The sequence below is a fragment of the Marmota flaviventris genome, chromosome 10, assembly GCF_047511675.1.
Source record: "Marmota flaviventris isolate mMarFla1 chromosome 10, mMarFla1.hap1, whole genome shotgun sequence".
NCBI classification, from domain to species: Eukaryota; Metazoa; Chordata; class Mammalia; order Rodentia; family Sciuridae; genus Marmota; species Marmota flaviventris.
In genome coordinates this window covers 3780725-3799757 of record NC_092507.1, presented here as the reverse complement: position 1 = coordinate 3799757, position 19033 = coordinate 3780725, and the positions used below count along the sequence as shown (strand labels likewise).

Genomic DNA, 19033 nt, shown 5'->3' with positions numbered 1-19033 from the left:
TATGAATTTACACTTCTAGGAGGTTGTATAAGAAATTGCTGAACTACTGTGGGTGCCCATTTTAAAACTGGAAGTAAAGGATGGTTGACTAGAGCCCGGGGCATGGTCACACGTGACCCTGGGTCCTCAGACTTGCAAGGTGAGTTTTAATAATGGCCTGTCGGTCAGGGGCAGGGTCTTGCAGGGTTGCAATGTCCCCAGAGAAGAGTGCTATGACAAGCAGGTAATTAAACATGCTTACGTTGTTTCAAGTAAGCACAGATTCTGCCTCTGACACTGCAGGACTGAAGTCCTTGCCCAGGATTCCCTGGGTGTGGGAAATGCTGCCCCAACCCAAGCAGCTGGGCTCCAGGTTCAAGGAGGGGCATTTTTTATCTTAACAGTGGGTAATATTTTTATGTGTGTGACTTAACTCAGAAACGGGTGTTGACATTTGGGTTGGGACTAAAGTAAACTTTAAAAAGCAAGTTGATTTGGAAAGTAGGAAGTAGTCAGTGCTGCGGGCGGCAGCCAGTTGGAGGAGAGGTGTGGGATCCCGCCGGCTGCCGTCCTGGGTGTGCTGAGGCCTTCGTTCCTCATTCCTCCTGGCTCCTCAGGCGCAGCGGGTGCACTCTCAGTGCTGTTCATTTGCTTTCTCATTTCCTGGTACCTGGAACACCAAGTTCTCCTTTCTTTGCTCAGAGAACTCCTGCTCATCCTTCAAAACCCAGCCCTGTGGCTCCTCTCTGTGCAGGTTGACACTGATATTTGTGCCAAGAATTCCCAGGAGCAGGCTTTGTGTTGGCTCCAGAGCTTCACTCTGAGGCCTGGAGGCACTTGGCGGGTCCTCATCCCGTGAACAAGCGACATAGGTTCCTTTCAGCTTGAGGACTGATGGTCCCAGGCCTGTGGGAGAGTGGGCCTGGATTCGAGGGAGTGTTTCCTTTCCTCGGTTTCATGATGCTTTTCTCTTTGCACACCTCCAGGGTGGCTGTCGGTGGGTCGGATTAGCTAGTCTCACACAGGGCAGCTGTTCAAACAGGAGCGCTCCAGGCCCTGCGGAGCTCTACCTTGAGAAGCCCCGTGGCCCCTGAGCATTCCCAGCCTCGCGTCCTCACGCCCCCTGTCCCTCGCCCCTTCTGCTTCAGGTGGGCAGCAGCCCCGTCTTCCAAGCCAGCCATCCCAGGCCCCAGCTGCTGGAATTGGCAAGAGTTGTCCTCGGCTTCCTGTGGCTCACCTGAGGACCGTGAGCCTTGTGCCAGGACGTTGGCGTGCCGTGTGCAGTGGTGGCGCTCTCCCCAAGGGTGCCTTCCGCCATTGCTGCCGAGTGGAGGGCGTGCGTCCTGAGCCGGTGTTCTCGCCTCACGTGTCCACAGCACTGCTGACCTTCCGTGGCCGATGGGGCAGCCTGGTGGGCTGGGGCTTAAGGCCACATCGTCACCACCACAGGGAGCACTCATCTGGGGACGTCCTTTGGTTATAGGCTGCGGGGGCCCTCCTCTGAGTTTTGCATGTCTGGCCGTGTCCTGGCTATGTGACATTTTATTTATTCTATTTTATTTTTTAGTTGTAGTTGAACACAGTACCTTTATTTTATTTGTTTATTTTTATGGGGTGCCGAGGATTGAACCCAGTGCCTTGCACGTGCTAGGTGAACGCTCCACCGCTGAGCCACAACCCCATCCCCAAGTGTGGCATTTTAGGGAGTTGATCTCCCCATGGGGCTGCCAGGCACTGCTCCATGTCTTGTGGATTCCATGGTTTCTGCTGGGAAGTCCGGGGATTGGATTCTGCCCTGAGCTCTCTGGCCACCCCTCAGCTGCCTGTCAGCCTGGGCTTTTCTCACTTGCACCTTCCACCCCATCCCTGGTCTTCAGCTAGCACTGATACTCCATGGGACACTGGTGCCCTGGGCACACTGCTGCGGCCTGAGGTGCTCACGGGAGAGCCACAGCTGCTCACCGGGCCTCACCAGTGGTCGGTATGGCTGAGGGCCCCAGAACTGTGCAGAGCTCTTGCTGTTGTCTAGAGACCCTCTGAGGAACTGCTGCCCTGGAGGACAGTCCCCCAGCACCGTGGCCAATCTCTGAAGTTCAGCAGGTGTGCGTGGCTGGGCTCACCTAGTCCATCGTGAGGAAATTCTTGTCCCGCCTGCAGTCAGCTGAGACGGCCCCCCTCTACCTCAGGTGTCTTCTCTGTGTGGAGCTGGCCCTTCCTCTGGCCTCGGCCTTCCTGGCCCCTTGTGTTTGTGTTTCCTCCGGCCCCTCAGATCTGGTCACCTCTCTGTTGACACGAGTGGAGGTTGTGGTCTCTCCCTGGAAGTTGGGGATCTGCAGCCTCATCCCCACAGCCCCCCAGGCCCAGGCCTGCTGAGGAACTCTAGGCCTGGAGCACGTGGCCCGGATGCTGGGGTGCTGGAGACCTCAGCCCTGGAGAGGAGGGAGCGGCAGGGTGAGGGGCTCCTTCTGCTGGTCAGAGCTGTTTCCTAATTCTGGACGCTCATCCTGGGACACCTGAAGGAACAGTGTGGTGCCCTTCTCCTGTGAACTATTTGAAAAGGGCTGGAAGGAAGGAAACCTTTTCCCTACAGTTGCCCATTGTGACCTCCCTTAATGACTGGGAAGGGCCCTTAAAACTAGGACAGGAGACGGGGTTAGAGTTTTAGTTAGGAATGAACTGGGCACGGCAGCTCTGTTCCTCGTGGTGGGCGCCACTGCCCCCCGGACCACCCTGGTGAGGGCCTGGGCCTAGCCACTGCATGCCTGTGGGGCTTCTGTCATTTCAGCCAGGACGAGGACAAAGTTGATCCTCATCCCAGGGACATCTGGCTCTGGTACTGGGTCTTACAGCAGGAGAGCAGTGGAGGGCGGTCATCTCTGGTCTCAGGAAGGAGCCTCAGTTCCACCCATCACATTGGGTCTTGGGTAAAGCTGGCTCCACTCGAGATGCACATCCAGCCGGAGTCTCCTGGGAGGGGTTTGCTCCACCCCTGTGTGCTGGGAAGCATGGAGGGGGGCTCTTGCAGCAGATTACAGCCCTTCTGACCCCCAGGAATCTCTTCTGCTTTAAGAGAACAGGTTCCCAGCCCTTCTCCGGGAGGGCCGGCTCCTGCAGGGCCAGGCCCTGTGCTTTTAGTCAGGAGTGCCCTGGCTGGTCCTGACGACTCAGGACCTCAGAGCCCACAGCTGGACGATGCTGCCCTCGGCCTCAGGAGTTCTGGAAGCCCACCTGGAGTCCGCCCCACAGTTTTCTGTCACCACACTGCAGATCCACTGCCCCACATGGTGGGCGTTGCATAGCGCAGTGGGGAGATGCTGGGCACCTGCATGGGTGTGTTGTGCTGGGGATCTTACCCCAGTGTGGCTGCCCCAGGTCTGTCCTCAGCCCTCTCTGCCCCACTCCAGTCCAGAGCCTCAGTCACTTCCTCCCCGTGGCAGCTGATGTTGTCTTTCAGCTGGGACGTCTGGCCCCTGCTCTGGCGGCCCACGGGCCCCTTGGCCTCTCTCCATCTCCTCGCCCACCCATTCCTCTCCTGACCTCTGAAGCTCTGTGCGGAGGCCTGTCCTGGAATCGCCGTCTGCCGCAGTCAGACTTACCCACCTGGGCCTGTTTCCTTTCTGTGAGGGAGCTCTGCGGTGGGGAAGAGCATTGCTAATCTCTAATCCTAGGCCCAAGTGATCCTCCTGTCCCAGCCCGAGTGCCGGGAACTGTGGGCGGACACCGCCTAGGGCCACAGAGCGCCTAGGGTTGCTGATTCCCAAGGTGGGACCTGCGAAGCCTGAGCAGCCAACAAGAAGCAGCACCTAGAAACTGGGAGGCCCTCTTCCAGGCCACTGGTCCAGGAGGAAGTAAGAGCTGGACTTAGAGTGTCCTGAAAACAAGGACATCTGGGAAGATGGCTGAGATGTTCCCAGAGGAAAAGTGGGAGGCTTTGAGCCTGTGTTACTTAAAAGGAAAAATTAAAAATACCCAAGTGTTGGAACTGGGAAAAGATAAAAACAGTCCACCCACAGAAGGGACGAGGGAGGACGGGGCCTGAGAGGCTGCCTTTCCACCTCTGTCTTGCCAGTCCAGGTCCCTGCTGTCCCAGCGCCCTGGCCTGTGCTGGGTGCCCACCTCTTCCACGCCGCCTTGGCTGGGGGTGTGCACCCTGCCGGCCATGAAGCCACCCCTGGGGCTCCCCTCCCTGCAGCAGCCCTGCTGGCATCCAGTGCAGAAGGTGGGTGTGAGGTCTCTGACTCCAAAGAGGGATTCTGCCTGCATTTCTGAGCTCAGGACCCAGGCCATTTAGATCACGCCTGTATCTCCAGCCGAGAGCTACCCAGTGGGCCCTGGATCGGGAGAGTAGATGAGGACCCTCCCAGTGTAAGAGGAATCTCTGACCAGCCCCTGGGTCATTGCAGAATGTGGTGCTGGCTTAAGGCCACAGCATTTATGGGCAGAGGACACCCCATCTCTGCTGGTAGGCAGTACCCATGTCCTGGGATCCTGCATTCCCAGGGGTCTTGCTGACTCAGGGGGCTCCTGGCTCTGTAGCTAACTTGCTTTTACAAGAGTGACGGGACAGTGACTGTCACAAAGCTTTTCGTCATCCAGGCTCGTGGAGCTCCATTTATGGAACTGTCCTTGATCTACAGTGACCAGCAGGGCCCCTGCCCAGGTGGACACAGCCCCTGAAGGGCAGCAGCGGGAGGTCAGTCTGCTTTTCCCTGGTAGGATGGGTCAGATGCTTCCTTTCAGGGTCACTTCTGAACACCTCCAACAGCCAGAGCCAGGGGCAGATGCAGAGCCTGTGTTCACAGTCCCCACCTCCAGACCTCCCTGCCTCCCCTTTTGCCCACTGTGGCACTTCAGTCCCCTACCCTTCCCTCCATTTCCCATCTGCTTCAGGCTGCAGGGCCCCATCCTCCCCCACCCTCCCCTCCTCCCTGGCCACATGCTCCAGCCCTAGCCTCTCCCCGGACTCCAGTGGCCTCCTCAGGGCCTCCCATGTGATGATGGACACGGAGCTCCTAGGGCCCCAGTCCTTGCCCCCAGCGGTGGTGGTCGCCGTCCTCGTTGGCTTGTGGACAGTGCTCCTGCAGACGTCCCTGGCTTGGCTCACTTTACGACAGGCTGGAATCTGAGCTCTTACCTCATGCCCTGGTGCCTCCTGGTCCAGACCACAACCTGCACTGTGCTCTTGCTGGTCACCGCCTCTCCCCTGTTTGGAAGTCTCAACAGGGTGGCCTGCGCTACCTTTCACGTGGAAGGAGCCACACTCAGCTCCAGACCCTGCAGCCAGAGCCACAAGCCCTTCGTTTGGGCCACTTTTGCTCTCACACCCTCGTGAGCCTGCCTGGGATAACCCTCCACCATTCCCGGGTTCACCCCGTCGCATGCCTGGGCACAGAGACCTGTGGACTTTGCCTGCCTGCGACCTCTGCCCCTGGTGCAACCCTAGACCTCTACATAACGGTCTCATTTCCTTCAGAATTGAAGAAGAGAAGGGGTCTGAAATCTCCTGACGCTCTAAGATAGACTGACCCTCCCCACGCCCCAGCACACAGCGCAGAATGGATGCCCACGTGGATGGGGCTTCTGTCACCTTCACTGCTGTGTCCCACTTAGAGCAGGGCCTGGTGTGGACTGAATGACTGAAGTAGGACGGGAGAGGACTGTAGCCTGTGACGGCCCTGCCGGTCAGCACCCCAGACGAGTGTGCCCACTGTGCCCAGCCTGGTGCAGCCCAGAGTCTCAGTGGAGAAGGTGCAGACAGCCCAGTGTGGCAGGAGGAGGCTTTCCCTCAACAAACCATCCAGCTAGTGTCCAGAGACAGAAGTTGCCTGGGGTCCTGAGGCAGGGGTGCCCAGCCCTGGAACCTGAGGCAAGGAGCAGCTAGCCCCAAGAAAGAGGGCAGCTGGTAATGCCAGGTACAGGAGCCTGGTGGCCCAGGCAGAGATGGCAGACGCATGCAGGATAAGCCTCCTGCTGAGAAACTGCTGTGCCCAGGACTGGGACAGAGGGGCAATTGCCTGGACAGGAAGTGCCTTTCCTGGAAATGAGGATGGGCACCAACACTTCCAGTTTTGTGCCCTCCTTGACCTAGAGGCCCTGCATGGACGACGATGTGCAGGCCTCGCTGGGGAGAAGGCCGGAGGTGGTGCTGGCCTGCTGTCGGCTCTGTGTCTTCTCGTCTGGGAAGTCCAGAGGCGACTGGCAGCGCTGCTCCAGGTTCCCACGGAGCCTTGTCTTTTGAAAACATCCTCCTCCGCACTGGAGCTCCAAAGAGTAGCTTCTGGGCCATCCAGAAAGGCCGGAGGTGTGACCCACCAGACCTGGGCCTGAGGCTCCCTCCCTGCAGCTCCCTGGGGCCAGCAAGCGCGTCCTCCTCTGCAGTTGTGGCACAGACCTGCCTCCCGAGAGGCAGAGCCAGGGTCCAGGCCAGGCCTGCAGCCAGCAGGGCCTTCCAGTGCTGTTAATTGGCCATCGTCCACTCCTTGGCCATGTTCCTTAGGGACTGTAGCAAGTGTCCTCTAATAACACGTCCTGTACAGCATGGCCAACACATTATTCTGAAACATTACTTTGCCCCACCCAGTCCAGGCTCCTGCAAGGAAATTGGCACCCCACCCAAATGGTTCCTGGCCTTTGGAGAAGTGCCCTTGCTGACTCTAGGCTGAGGCTGGGGCCTTCTGCTGGCCAGTCCTTCCCAGGGCTGGGTGTGTGACTCGGCATAACCACCCCCACCTCTCGCCCAGGCCTCCAGCTGCTCTCTGCTGCCTTACCGTGACCTCCTTGGGCTCCCTGATGCAGCACCGTGGCAGGCCAGGGGTGCAGAGCGCCTGGCAGCCCTTTGCCCTGTGACCCCTGGGCAGGCAGGAACACTGTTCACCTCCACTGAGGACTTTGCCAGCGTCCCCACCTTTGACATTTTGGTACTGTCTTCACGAACTCTTCATCTTTACTATGCTGGCATTAATTGCCCAAAGTAATTTTTATTAATGAACTTAATTAAGATTCTTGTGCCAGGACTTACTTGGTCCCAGTTCTGACACGCCGGTGGTAGGACCCGGGGGAAGCAGGGCTGTCTGGGGGTGCTCGCTCACCTGGGTCTTTTAATAACCCTTGTCATCACCACAGGGTGGGATGTGTCAGTAAGATGAAGTTACTATCGTTTCTTAATATAGGAGGCCGGCCCCACGCTCCGCCAGTCGGGATTAAATATAGAAATGGGGGCATCTCAATCCCCGCCCACTGAGCAGGCGCCAGCTCCGGGCTGCTGGCTGCTGCTGGGGTTGTAGGCAGCCTGGCCCAGCCAGCCAGCAGGCCTCGGGGAGATAAAGTGAAAACGCTATTTTTAAGCCAGTCAGCATGTTGTCAATACTTAAAACAAAACAAAAACCTGTAAGCAGCTAAATGTTAGATTCAAAAATATCTCTGGTGCCCAGCGTTCATGTGCCTGTGGCGGCCAAGCACGTCTGGCTTGTTCCCTTCCCGGAGTTCCTGAAACGATGCAGTCTCCAAGGACAGCAGGTCTACAATTTTGTTGTCGTCTTTTAAATTACAAATCGTGGGAAATAAGGACAGCCACCACAGACTGTGATTTGCCAAAGTTACTTCTCAGTGTTGAAAGCAGTCGTGCCTGAGTGGGAGCAAAGTGACGAGGCCCTCAGCGGCCCTGGAAAGGAGCACTGGGGGGAAACGGCTCTCGGCGCTGGCATCAGTGGGGTGGTGCCCCCTCTGGGAGACAGCACCCCACGGGGCAGCGCTGGCAGGACCTACAGCTAAGGCTTTTCTGTCTCCAGGGGACATGCCGTAGCATATCCTGTGGGTCACATCAAGTAAGAGGTGTTCCCTTACAGACGTGTCCTGAGGGGACGAGACTGTGGCTCTGTGAGGACCTCCTCCCCGCACGGCCCTTGACCTCATCATTCTCTCAGTGATGGGCGGCAGACAGTTGGACCCAGGTGGCAGGGTGCCAGCGTTGTTGGCCGTTGTGCAGAGGGAAGAGAGGGGCGTGTGCTCAGTATGTGATTGCCCTCAACTGTTTGGAAACAGCTTCCTTCTGTCCAGCCAGCACCAGAGCTCAGCTGCTGCCCAGGGCTCCAGAGCACCACACCTGTCCTTCCTTTTTCTCACAGACTCGGGGGCTCGGCAGGAGCCCGGGCAGGTTCTGGGGAGGTCTCTGCTCCGGCAGGTTCTGCTTTTCGCTCTGGTCTCGCTACTTGTGCCTGACTCTGCAGGGCCGGCACCCCGCCTGTGTAAAGCCGAGTGTGTTTGTTAGGTGGTCTCTTTCCCAGAAGGTCTTTCTACTAGTGAACCCTAGAATTTACCTGCCATCACTTCTGCCCATTGAGCCTACCCTGGTCTCCTGGGGAGTGCCCATTAGCTGAAGTGGACAGATGTTGTCCATCCAAGAGTCCCTGGAAGCCCAGAGCTCTCTGCCCACTGCCCAGCCTGTTGCCTGTGAGGCAGACCCATTTTGAAGACTCCTCATCTGGCAGAATGGGGACATCTCACTGTCCTGGTCACCCACCTGATTCCTGGAGTCGAGCCCCGGGTTTGGGGTGTAACCTGATGATAGACGTACACAGCGGGAGTGTGCGTGCCCAGGGCCCCAGAGCTGGGCCGTAGGATTCCGCGACCTCAGCCCCTGTCTTAACCTTTCCCATCTTCAGTCTAACGGTTTGTCTCGGGTGTCCCACTGATCTCGGTTCTCTCTACCGGTCCCAGCTCAGATGTGTGTGCTGGCTGTTAGGATTGGGAGGGGCTGTCTCTGAATGTCACTGTCTGACACACAGGCACCGTGGGTCTCTGACACCCATCTAGCCCCACTGCTTCAGGTTTCTGTGGATTGGATGAGTGCCCTGTTGGCCTACCTGTGACTGCTTGTTGGACCAAGCTGGTGCCAGGTTTGGAGCCCCTGCCTGGCTCCCGAAGGTGCTGGCTGGGCTGGCTGAGTGGTCGTCTCTGTGCCCGTTCTTGACTCAGTGCGCTGCCTCCCTTCCAAGCCGTCTTGGCTGCTCGTGCCTTGGATCCTGTGGTCTTCCGTGAAAGCAGAGCCCTGTGGGACCTGTACCAGCAAGGTGGCATTTCGGACAGTCGGGTAAAGCCACCGGAGGGAGCGGATGTCAGCACTTTGCGTTTTATTCTTCCGTTGTTATTTCTGCTTTCCCAGACGCACAAGCAAGGGGCGGCCGTAGGTGCTCTCTGAGTTCGACCCCCACATGCTCCCTTTCCTTTCCCTTGTTTTTCCACTAAGCCTTCTGAGTTGGTGAGCGTACCCGGTGCCCAGCATGAGTGCCATGGGCCATGACCCGCCACCCAAGTACACATCCTGATCTTGCGTCTCCCCACCTCTCGCCATGATCTTGGGTTCTCCTTTCCATACTTTTCTGAAAACTCCACTCTGGACTGAGTCTTATGGCCCAGGCTGAGTCTTACGGCAGTGTAGCCATTCCTCCTGTGCCCTTGGGAGGCCCTGGACCCGCCCCCAGCCATAGGACTGGCCACGAGACTCCCTGAGTCTTTACATCCTATCTGTGACATGGAGAAGATGCTGACTTGTGGGACGTGGCTTCCAGCAAGTTTGCTGAGAGGAGCCTGCAGGGGACCAGGCCCACGGGGCCTGTCAGTGGGCACAGCCACCTTCTGGCTCCCTAGGCTGACCCTCTGCGTCTCGCCCACCACACCAGCCACACTGCCCTGGCTGCCTGCGCTCGGCTCCTGGTCCTGTCACCATCACCCTGTGCTGGCTGTCTGCGCTTCTTACCGTGTTTTGGGTGCCTGATGGGCACTTGCTGGGTGTGGATGATGGCTGCCAAGGACCTTGCCTGAGGTGTGACCTCTGTAGGAATGCCTCCGCGCCCCGCCCTGCCATGAGCCCCTGCAGCAGGGCCACTCGTCAGCTGCTCTCGCCACTCAGATTCCATGAGTAGAATCAGTTGGAAGACCTCAAATAAGTGTGTGTAAGCACATGCGTGAGTACACACACTCAAACCACAGCCCAGAGGTGGCAGTGTGGTCCAGGGGCTGCCTCATGCCCTGTTTGGCAGCTGGCCAGTGAGGTGACAGACCTGTGGACCTCCGGGCCCACGTGAGCCCAGGGCATGGGTTTGTCTTGGATTCCTGCAAGTCCTGGAGCAGGGTCTTGGCTAGACAGGCCTTCTCCAAGCCTGGGCTGGCTACAACCTTCTCAGGTCCCTTGCCAGGGGAAGAAAAATTAGGAAAGTCTCCCAGTGGATCAGACAGGGCAATGAACGTCTGTTACCATGGCAACAACCCAGAGCTGCTCCTCACAGGCCCAGTGAGGGACGTGCAGTTCTCAGACCTGATCCCTGATTTCAGACCTGGACCTACATGTGGCCTTGGACCTCACTGTTGGTTTGCGACATGGGGCTCCTGACCCTGTCCATGCAGGTGAGCATAGCTTCGCTGTCCATCTGAAGAGGTATACTGGCCTGCTCCACCCGCCGCTGCCTCACTCATTCTGTGGCTCCGTGGCTTCCGTGAGGAGTCCCATTCCCTCTGGAGCATTTCAGAGCCACCCACAATATTATCATCACACCCTCCCAGATAAGTTCTCAAGTCCCTAGCATCCAGTGGCCACTCAGTGTCGGCTCCCCTGTTGCTCAGGTATGTGTGTATGTATGTATGTATATTTTCTCTTCTTGGTTGCCTAGAGTCAGAGACCAGACCAGACATGGCACTGCATTGACTGCTATGCCTCCTAAAGAAGAGGGGGACCCTCATCATGTCACAGGAGAACAATAGCAGGAGCCAAGCCCCGGGAGCCTTGGCCAGCCACTTGCCCACGTCCCCCACCTCTTGCCCACTTTCCAGCATCACCTGGCATACAGGCGTCTGAGTCTGCAGCGTGTACCGTAAATGGGAGCCTGGATTCCCGGGGTGGGATGGAGTCTGGGTTTTGTCTTTGGGTTTTTAGAAATCATTCTGTATCCTAAGGCAGGTGTGCACATGGCTTCCTCAAATTCCTGTTAGCTGCTTCATTGACCGGTGTCACTTTGATGCTTTTGTAGGTCAGAATGGCTGAACATAGGCAGCTCCACCTTGTTTGACTGAAAGGGGTGGTTTGATTTTTACAAGTGAAACGTGTATGGTATGGAGGTCGTGCTAGGGAGTAAGAACTGGGTGGAGGGGCTGGTATGTAGTGACCTGTCAATGAAGGGGGTGCAACCCAAGCCAGCATCTGCAGCCTGGGGTTCAAAGGCAGCACTGTGCCCTCGCCGAGTTCTGCCCGTGGGCCTGCCTCATTTTGTACGGCAGCTCTATCAAGACAGAACTTGATCCTGTACAGTTCAGCCCTCGGCGTAAGCAAGCTGTTGTTTCCAGGATGTTCCCAGAGGTGCTTCTGCAACCCTGGCTGGAGCACCCCGCATCCAAAATGCTGGTGGCGGACGTTTCAGACGTACTCTGGGTTTGGGATGTTTGTCTATGCATAATGAGGCATCTTGGGGATAGGACCCAAAACTCAGAGGAAATTCACTTGTTTCTTACACAGTTTACACACAGGGCCAGAAGGTAACTTCAAACAGGGTTTTGTCAAGAAGTATTTCTGTATAAACATGAAATAATCCTGCGTGTTTATGAGGGGTGGCTGGTGAGTGGATACACGTGTACCATGGTAGTGTATAGGTAATTAGGGTAATTAGCACCCCGCCTCCTTAACGTCCATCTTTGTGTTGCAAACCTTGGAACTGCTCCCAAGTTCTGCGTGGAATGTACACTAGGTTTCTGTGGGCTCCGGTCACCGCTGCACTGGGCAGCCCAGGACTTCCTCCCTGGGAGCCGTGCTCTGGCACCGACTCCCTCTGCCCCCACCCCACCCAGCCTCTCCTGGCAGATTCTCTGTTCTCTGCTGCTATGAACCAACATTTCAGCTTTCACGTGTGAGAACGAGTGCTGTTTGTCTTTGTGCCTGGCCATTGTCCTCCAAGTTGCTGCACAAGGCAGGATTTTGTTCTTTGAGGCTGGATGTTATTCTGTTGTGTGGATGCCACGTCCTCTGTCCGATATCTCACTTGATTCCCCCTCATGGCTCTTCAGATAGCGCTGCATTAACCACAGGGATGCAGGTTCCTTTGGATACCCACCCAGTGCGGGTGGTGGTTTCACAGGTGGTGGTTTGGTTTGGTTTGGTTTGCGTACCGTGTTCCCTGGTGGATGGAACTAATTGACATCTCGTCTTGTAACATTTTGAGTAATTTTGTGCATGAAACAAAAGTTTCATGGTGTAAAATTTTCCTCATCAGTGCTCGAAGTTTGGGGTTTTGGAGCCTGTCAGATTTTAGGTTTTTGGATTAGGAAACCTGCTCGACCTGTTCATTCTATCTTGAAACATTTTCATCACCCCAGAAAAGAAACTCTCTACCTTCAGTGTGCACCCCACCTCCCGGACCCCTCCTGGGGACCCACCAGTCTGCCTGCCTCTCCATGTTTTCCTCTTCTGGAAAGTTCACATGGATGTGGTCATCCGTGCCCAGCGCTGTCACTCGGTGAGGTTTGATGGTGTGTCCACCTTGTGGCCTGGACCTGTCGGGTGGGTGACAAGCCACCCTTGTTAGTGCATTCATTAGGTGGTGGACATGGACACACAGTGGTTTCCAATTTTTGGCTGTTAGGTTAGATGCTCTGTGAAATCCATGCAGGTTTCTGTTCTCTTGGGTGCTTCTACACTTGGTGGGGAGTTGCTAGGTCCCTGTTTCCTTTAAGGAAACTCCAGCAGCCGCACTTCACTTCCCACTGAGGTCTCTGCGTCTCTGCCAGCTTGTTCTTACCTGACTTTGGATAGTGTAATGAAGCTTTCCTGGCAGGATGAGATATGTCTGGAGGAGAGGAAGAGGGCTGTCATTCTGTCAGTGGCCTAGAGTGGCAGCTGAGGTCATTTTCAAAAGCTCCTGAAAGCCGATCAGGTGCATGCCTCTGATCCCAGAGACTCAGGAGGCTGAGGCAGAAAGATTGCAAGTTGAAGGCCAGCCTCAGCAACGTAGCAAGGCCCTGGTTCAAAATTTAAAAAAAAAAAAAAAAAAGGCTGGAGAGGTAGCTCAGTGGCAGAATGCTCCTGGGCTCAATCACCAGTATTAAAAAAAAAAAAAAACGCAGCACCTGGAGAAGCAGGTTTAAAACGGAGCAATAGCAGGCCACCTGCAACCGTCCCTGCGCCTCCTGCTGCTACGGCCCCTGCTGCGGGGTGGTGGGAGGGGTCAGACAGCATGTGCAGTGGTCCCGCTCTCCGCGTCTCATCTGCCGTGTGCCCTTTCTCCGCGCAGGAGTCACCATGAAGCTCATGGACGAGGTGGCTGGGATTGTTGCTGCACGCCACTGCAAGACCAACATAGTCACTGCCTCCGTGGACGCCATCAATTTTCACGACAAGATCCGGAAAGGTAACAGAACTCTTCTGATGAAGCTGAGGGGGGAGCAGCCCTTGGGGCTAGCTTAGTGTTTACACCTGATGTCTGTCCATGTGCCACCAGAAACAGGAGGGCCGTGCTCCGTGCTCTGGCCTTGGGGATGCATCTGTGAGGCTAGTGTCGACCCATTTGATATTTCAACCTGGTAGAATCTAAAATTCAGATATGGTGGAGGCCTTTATCCTCCCCGAGACCAGCATGAATACATCTTCTTCCAGTGCCCCTCCAACAGGGCACCGTGGCCCTGACTGTTGCCACCAGACCTTGTGTCAGGTGTGTTGCACTGAGAGGAATGGGTCCTCCGTGATCCAGGCAGCAGCAGGCTTACTTCAGGGGCCCACAGGTGTCGCTGCCTTGGCCAGGGGTTTTTTCCCATGACAGAAGTCCAGTCCCGGTGACGTGGTTCCCACCGGGAATGGGGCCTGCCGCCTGTGTAGGAGGCCGGACCTCTGCAGCTGTAGAGCACAGAGCCTGCCTCGGGTTATTGATCCTTTGTGGACACAGCACCCGACAGTTTCTGTCTGTGACCTGGGACCTGAGATGAGCTGCAGCCCTGCTGTGCCAGCTGCGGTGGCTGGCTCTGTCTCTAGAGCCTGGAGTTAGTTCTGCAGACAGCATGCTGTCAGGAGCACCCTGAGATTTGGAGGGTGCAGGGCTGCCCCCTGCCATAATCATGAGCGTGGAGGACAGATGGTCTCTGGCCTAGCGCCCCTGGGTTTGGCAGATTCTCTTCAGAGCTGATAGGTATTTGCCACCAGTGTCATTTTTAGAATTGGCCCAAACAAGTGGGTCTCGTCTGCTTCAGCTCGTCCTCCGGGGCTGTGCGTGTCTCATGCTGGCAGTGTTGTGCCCAGTGGTGGCATGAACCAAGGGAAAGCAAGAATCCCACCGCAGCGTGACGTCACGCCACACTCTTCCTAGAACTCCTGCCTGGGCGAATTGCTCTGATGAAGGCCACATTGTTAAACCAGTCTCAAAATCCACAGAGGAGAATGTGCTTACATCCTTTGGGACTCTCTGTGTTCACTGGTCCCCGAGTGTCTTGGAGAAGCACCAGGATTCTCCCAGCCAGCAGCCTGGGGGGTTTTGTTGGGTGAGCATCTGCCCGAGGGACGGGTGAGCCGTGCAGCTCCAGCCCCCGGGATGGACAGTGAGCCTCTGAGGGTCGAGGGAGCCGTTGGAAAGGCCCCAGGCTGCTGCTTGGCTGCTCACAGCCAGGAGTGGCTGGACAGGAGCTGTGCAGGTTCCTGGCCAGGAGGACTTGCCCTGCAACCGGAGCAGGCCGTCTCGGGGTCCCTTCTGGTAGGAGTCGGGCAGCCTGGACAGACTCCTTTCTAAACGTGGCCTTCAGCTGGAACCCAGAGAAGCTGCGAGGGACGAGGGGGCCGTGGTATTCAGCGATGGTGGCTGGTCTGGTTGCACTCATGAGGAGCCACGCCCACTGGCTGGCACAGCGCTTGCTCCCTGCCCAGCCTATCCTGAATGCTGCCTCAGCCTTGGACTTGGGCCATGCGGCCTTCTGGCCTGGGGACCCCTGAGAGAAACACTGGGCTCCTGGGGGTGGCAACGTTGCTTCTTCTTGGGTGACGTCCTGTTTTGATTGTGAAGGGGTTGGGGCCAGGCTGAAATAATGGTTATGGAGTCTAGCCTACTTCCCAGCCAGTGTCCTCAAGGCCATTAGACACTGTCACATCCAGTCTGTCGTGTTCCAGAGGAGCGTCACCCGTGAGGTCGTGGGCGCGCTTCCTTCTGCAAGGCCCCGGGGCGTTTCTGGGGAGCCAAGGCTGCTGTCCAGGCGGCACTGAGCCTGCAGGCAAATGGCATGGGGCACTGCCACTCAAGGCCAGCGTCTCCCCCCTCGTTCTGCTCCTTTGCTGGGCCATGTGGAGTGGGCCTGGTGAGTCCCTGCTGCCTCTGGGTTCCTGAGGACACAGTCACAGTGTGTCAGACACTATGGGGCGGGAGGGGTGATGTGCCATCAGTTTTTCTCTGATGTAGCTCTGTCAGGGCCACCTTAAGCCCTGGAGACTGTAGCACCTCCCAGGAGCTGCTGTCCCTGCCCAGGGCCTCCCTCTTGCCATGGCTTTGGCGCTAACATGGAGGAGGCCCCAGGGCCACCTCCCCGGCAGAGTTGACACGCATGTCACTGCACAGATGAGGCAGTGTCAGCAGCCACTGGTGGCTCCGGAACCTGCCTGGGAGGTGTGCAGGGCACCTGGTGGGTTTTGTACCACAGAGTGGCTTGGTTTCTGGGGCCTTGAAACAGAATGACAAACCCAGGAGACGTCGGGCCACCTTCCCTCCAAAGGCTGTGGGGAGGGTTCCCACCTGCCACATCAGCTCCCAGGGCTCCAGGGCCCCAGGGCCCCAGGTGTTGCGTGGCCTGTGGCCGCATCGTCTCAACCCCTGCCTTCCCAGTCACAGCTTCTCACAGGGCGTGTCTTTTGTAAGGACACTCGTAGGATGTGGGACACCCCCCCCAACCCCCGGAGAATCCAGGAGGGTCTCATTCAAGTCAGACAGTAAGGCTCTGAGTTCTGGGTCGACGTGGGGCTGCCGATCCACTGTCAGGTCCCCTCCTCACAGACCTCGGCTCCTTCCAACTTCATGAAGCCACCAGGTGGTTAGGACCTTCTGTGCCGGGCCTTCTCCCACGCGCTCTGTCCACACGGGGTGGACGACCAGCCTGGAGAAGGAGCTGCTCTGAGGGGCTCCTGTTTTGAGAAGTGCCGCCATCAGCACTGTGGGGGAACCAGCCCTGGTGACTGGCCCCACGGAGGCCTCACACCTTGGGGCCTGAAGTGCTGGTAGAGGGCCAGGTCTGTCCTCTGAGTGGCAGAGAGAACTGGTCAACATCAGAGAGGAGATGGACAATGGCCGTCTCCTCCTCAAGCCCCAGGAAGCAAGGGTTTGCCGTGTCAGGACTCGATCATTGGACGGAGAAGCACATTCTTGCTGGGGCGTGGCGGTCATTCCTGAGAGTAAAGGTTAATCAGCAAAAGGATCGTTTTTCATAGGGAGGGGTGGGGACCATCCAGGCAGATGGGACCTGCGGTGCCACGGGACTATGGCTGCTGTCCACGGCCAGTGCCCGTCACAATGGCACTGTGCACGCCGCCTCGAATGTGTCCCCGGCCATATCCTACCCCTCACCCCAGCTGGGAAGGGAGCCCCCCGGAGGCTGACCTGCTACAGGGGAGCCCGTGACTCGGGACATGTTGCGGCCACACAGGCGCCTGCTCGCTTCAGGAACGGGTCGTCCTCCTCCCTTTGCGAGGGTCCATGGGGCTGGTTCTCACTGGAGGCCCCTCCTTCGCCAGCCTCTGGAGGTGGCCCCGGGGCCTCGGCTTCTGGCTCTGTCCATTCTCCATCTTCAAAACAGCCCTTCCTCCCACCTCTTCCTGTCATCCAGCTCCTCCTCACTCTGCCCATCCTGTGTCCATCTTATAAGGACCCTTGGGAGGACATCATGATCCAGGGCACTCCCACTAGGTCCTTCGCTCCCATCCTCAAAGTCCCTTTTGCAACATGAGGTCACACATGCACAGGGCCCAGGGAATAGAGGGTGGGACACCTCCCGGGGGGGTCATTATTCTGCCTTAGCAGATGGTGATGCCCGATTTGACCTTAGAAATCCGTCCGTCTCACCGCATCCTCACAGCTGCCCCAGGAAGTCGGAAGTCCTGGAGTTCCAGTTGGAAGGGCTGTGTGCTGAGCAAGGGCTTGCTCACCCACGCTTACCTCCCGAGCCAGGACGGCCCTTCCATGGCCACTGCGTCTGCTAGTCACCTTGGCACTCTTGCAGGGTAGCACGCTGTCTATACCCCTCACTCTTGTCTAGACCACAGAGGGCCACCCCTGTTACACCTTCGACCTGCCAGCCCACCTCAGCACTGCCACCCTGGTCGCTAGACGCCAGTGACCTGCTGCTTCTCAGCTCACAACCTCCGTGGCCACCTGTGACGCACACATGCAGCCTGAGCCCCTCAGCCAGGCCTTCCAAGCCCACTAGGTCAGGCTGCCGCCTGCATGGCTAGCAGTTGGGGCACCTCTCCTGAGGCTCACAGGACAGCACAGAAGGCCTGGGGAGCTGCCAGCCCAGGAAACCTCGTGCCCAAAGCCCCTGAGCTTACTCTCTCCTGGTCACTTGAGACACTGCAGTGGCCTATGACTGAAGGTAAAGGGGATAAGGGGTCACCTTGAGTGGTGGTTTGGAAACATTAGGCAGGAAAACCTCAAGCTAAAGTTTTCTGGTGGAGAAATGGTCTCCCAGACATTAGGACAGAAACAGGAGGCTGCTGGAAGAGCTCTCAGGTTCAGTATGAGAAATACCAATATCAGTTTACCATTTCCATTGCTTTTCTTGCAAAAGCTCTTCAGGGTGCAAACACTAGCTGCTCGTAAACTTTGAAACACTTGGCAACCTCTCGGGCTCGGTAGCAGCTCTTTTTCATGATTTTGCTTTCTTCCAAATCCTGGCATCTGCTGAAATCTGGCTGCTGCCAACCCGAGAGAGACACCGTCTGTGGGGGAGTCAGGCTGGGGCACCTGCCAGCCTCAGGGGCTGTGCCTCCCCAGGCGGGCTGGCAGTCATTTAAAACAGGAACTGCATTTCACAGTTGGCCCGAGGACACACCCAGCTCTGCCCATGGTACTCGCTATCGAGCGCTGGCACCTCCTACTACCCAGCGTGTTGTTGTTCTCAAGGGGTCAAAGAAACCACCCTGGCCACAGAGCTCCCTGGTGCTTGGTGTCACCTGAGACCTGGCCACCCCCAGGCATCAGGGCTGCACAGGTGATGAGACACCCCTGTCCCCGATGCCTGTGCTACACTGTGGCGAGGCCAGGCCAGCAGCATGTGGCTTTAGTTCCAGTTGGGGCCCTGGAGGTTGAGGCCAGCCTGGCAACCAGCAAGACCCCATTCTCAGAACCCAGCAGCAAATGTTACTCCAGGACCTTCACGAAATTATTTCCACTTAATTATAGTCATAATAAGTGGAAAAACAATGAACAAGATTGAGCTTGCCCCTTGAGCTTCCACCCAGATGTTTGTGTTTGTTCCCTGGGGCTGCTGTGACAGGTGACCAAAATCTTGGTGGCTTGAAACAACAAAAAGTTTACTACAGTTCTGGAGGTCGGAAGTCTAACGTGGTTCCCACGGGCTGGAGTCAGTGTGTGGCAGGGCAGGTCCCTCTGTGGGCTCCAGGGGGAGAATCTGTTCCCCTGATGTTTCCGGTTTTTAGAGGCACCCGTGTCCCTTGGCTTGCGGCCTGTCCGGCATCTCCAGTCGTCCTTCCCCTCTCCCTCACTGTTCTGCTTGCACACCCTTCCAGCTAGGTCAGGCCAGCCAGGCGCAGCTCCCATCTGGGGGCATGTTGCTGAATCAAATTCTGCCATGTAGGGCCACATTTCCTGGGATTGAGGGTTGAGGTGGGCGTCTTTGGGGGCCATTGCTGTGCTGACCAGTCTTTCCTAGCCTTCCCTCTCCAGCGAGTGTGTCCGCCAGATGCTGGCACAGAGCCCAGGAGAGAGAATGGCTCCTTAGCCCTTGGTGGCTTCCCTGGCTCTGTCCTAGGCCTCTTCAGCTGTGGATTTAGGTTTCGTGAGGTCTGGGATTAGCAACACTGGAGTAGAGGCCA

General features: G+C 57.1%; 1 protein-coding gene across 4 annotated transcripts in view; it reads left to right on the top strand.

Annotated features, from left to right (window-relative positions):
* The window catches only part of Acot7 (acyl-CoA thioesterase 7), an 84264-nt gene that overhangs the window by 46994 nt on the left and 18237 nt on the right, over positions 1-19033 (top strand). For all 4 annotated transcript variants that reach the window (XM_027947739.2, XM_027947742.2, XM_027947741.2 and 1 more), the window contains exon 7: positions 13251-13367. In XM_027947739.2, coding sequence (XP_027803540.2) covers positions 13251-13367 — 117 coding nt within the window. The remainder of the gene's footprint in view (positions 1-13250; positions 13368-19033) is intronic.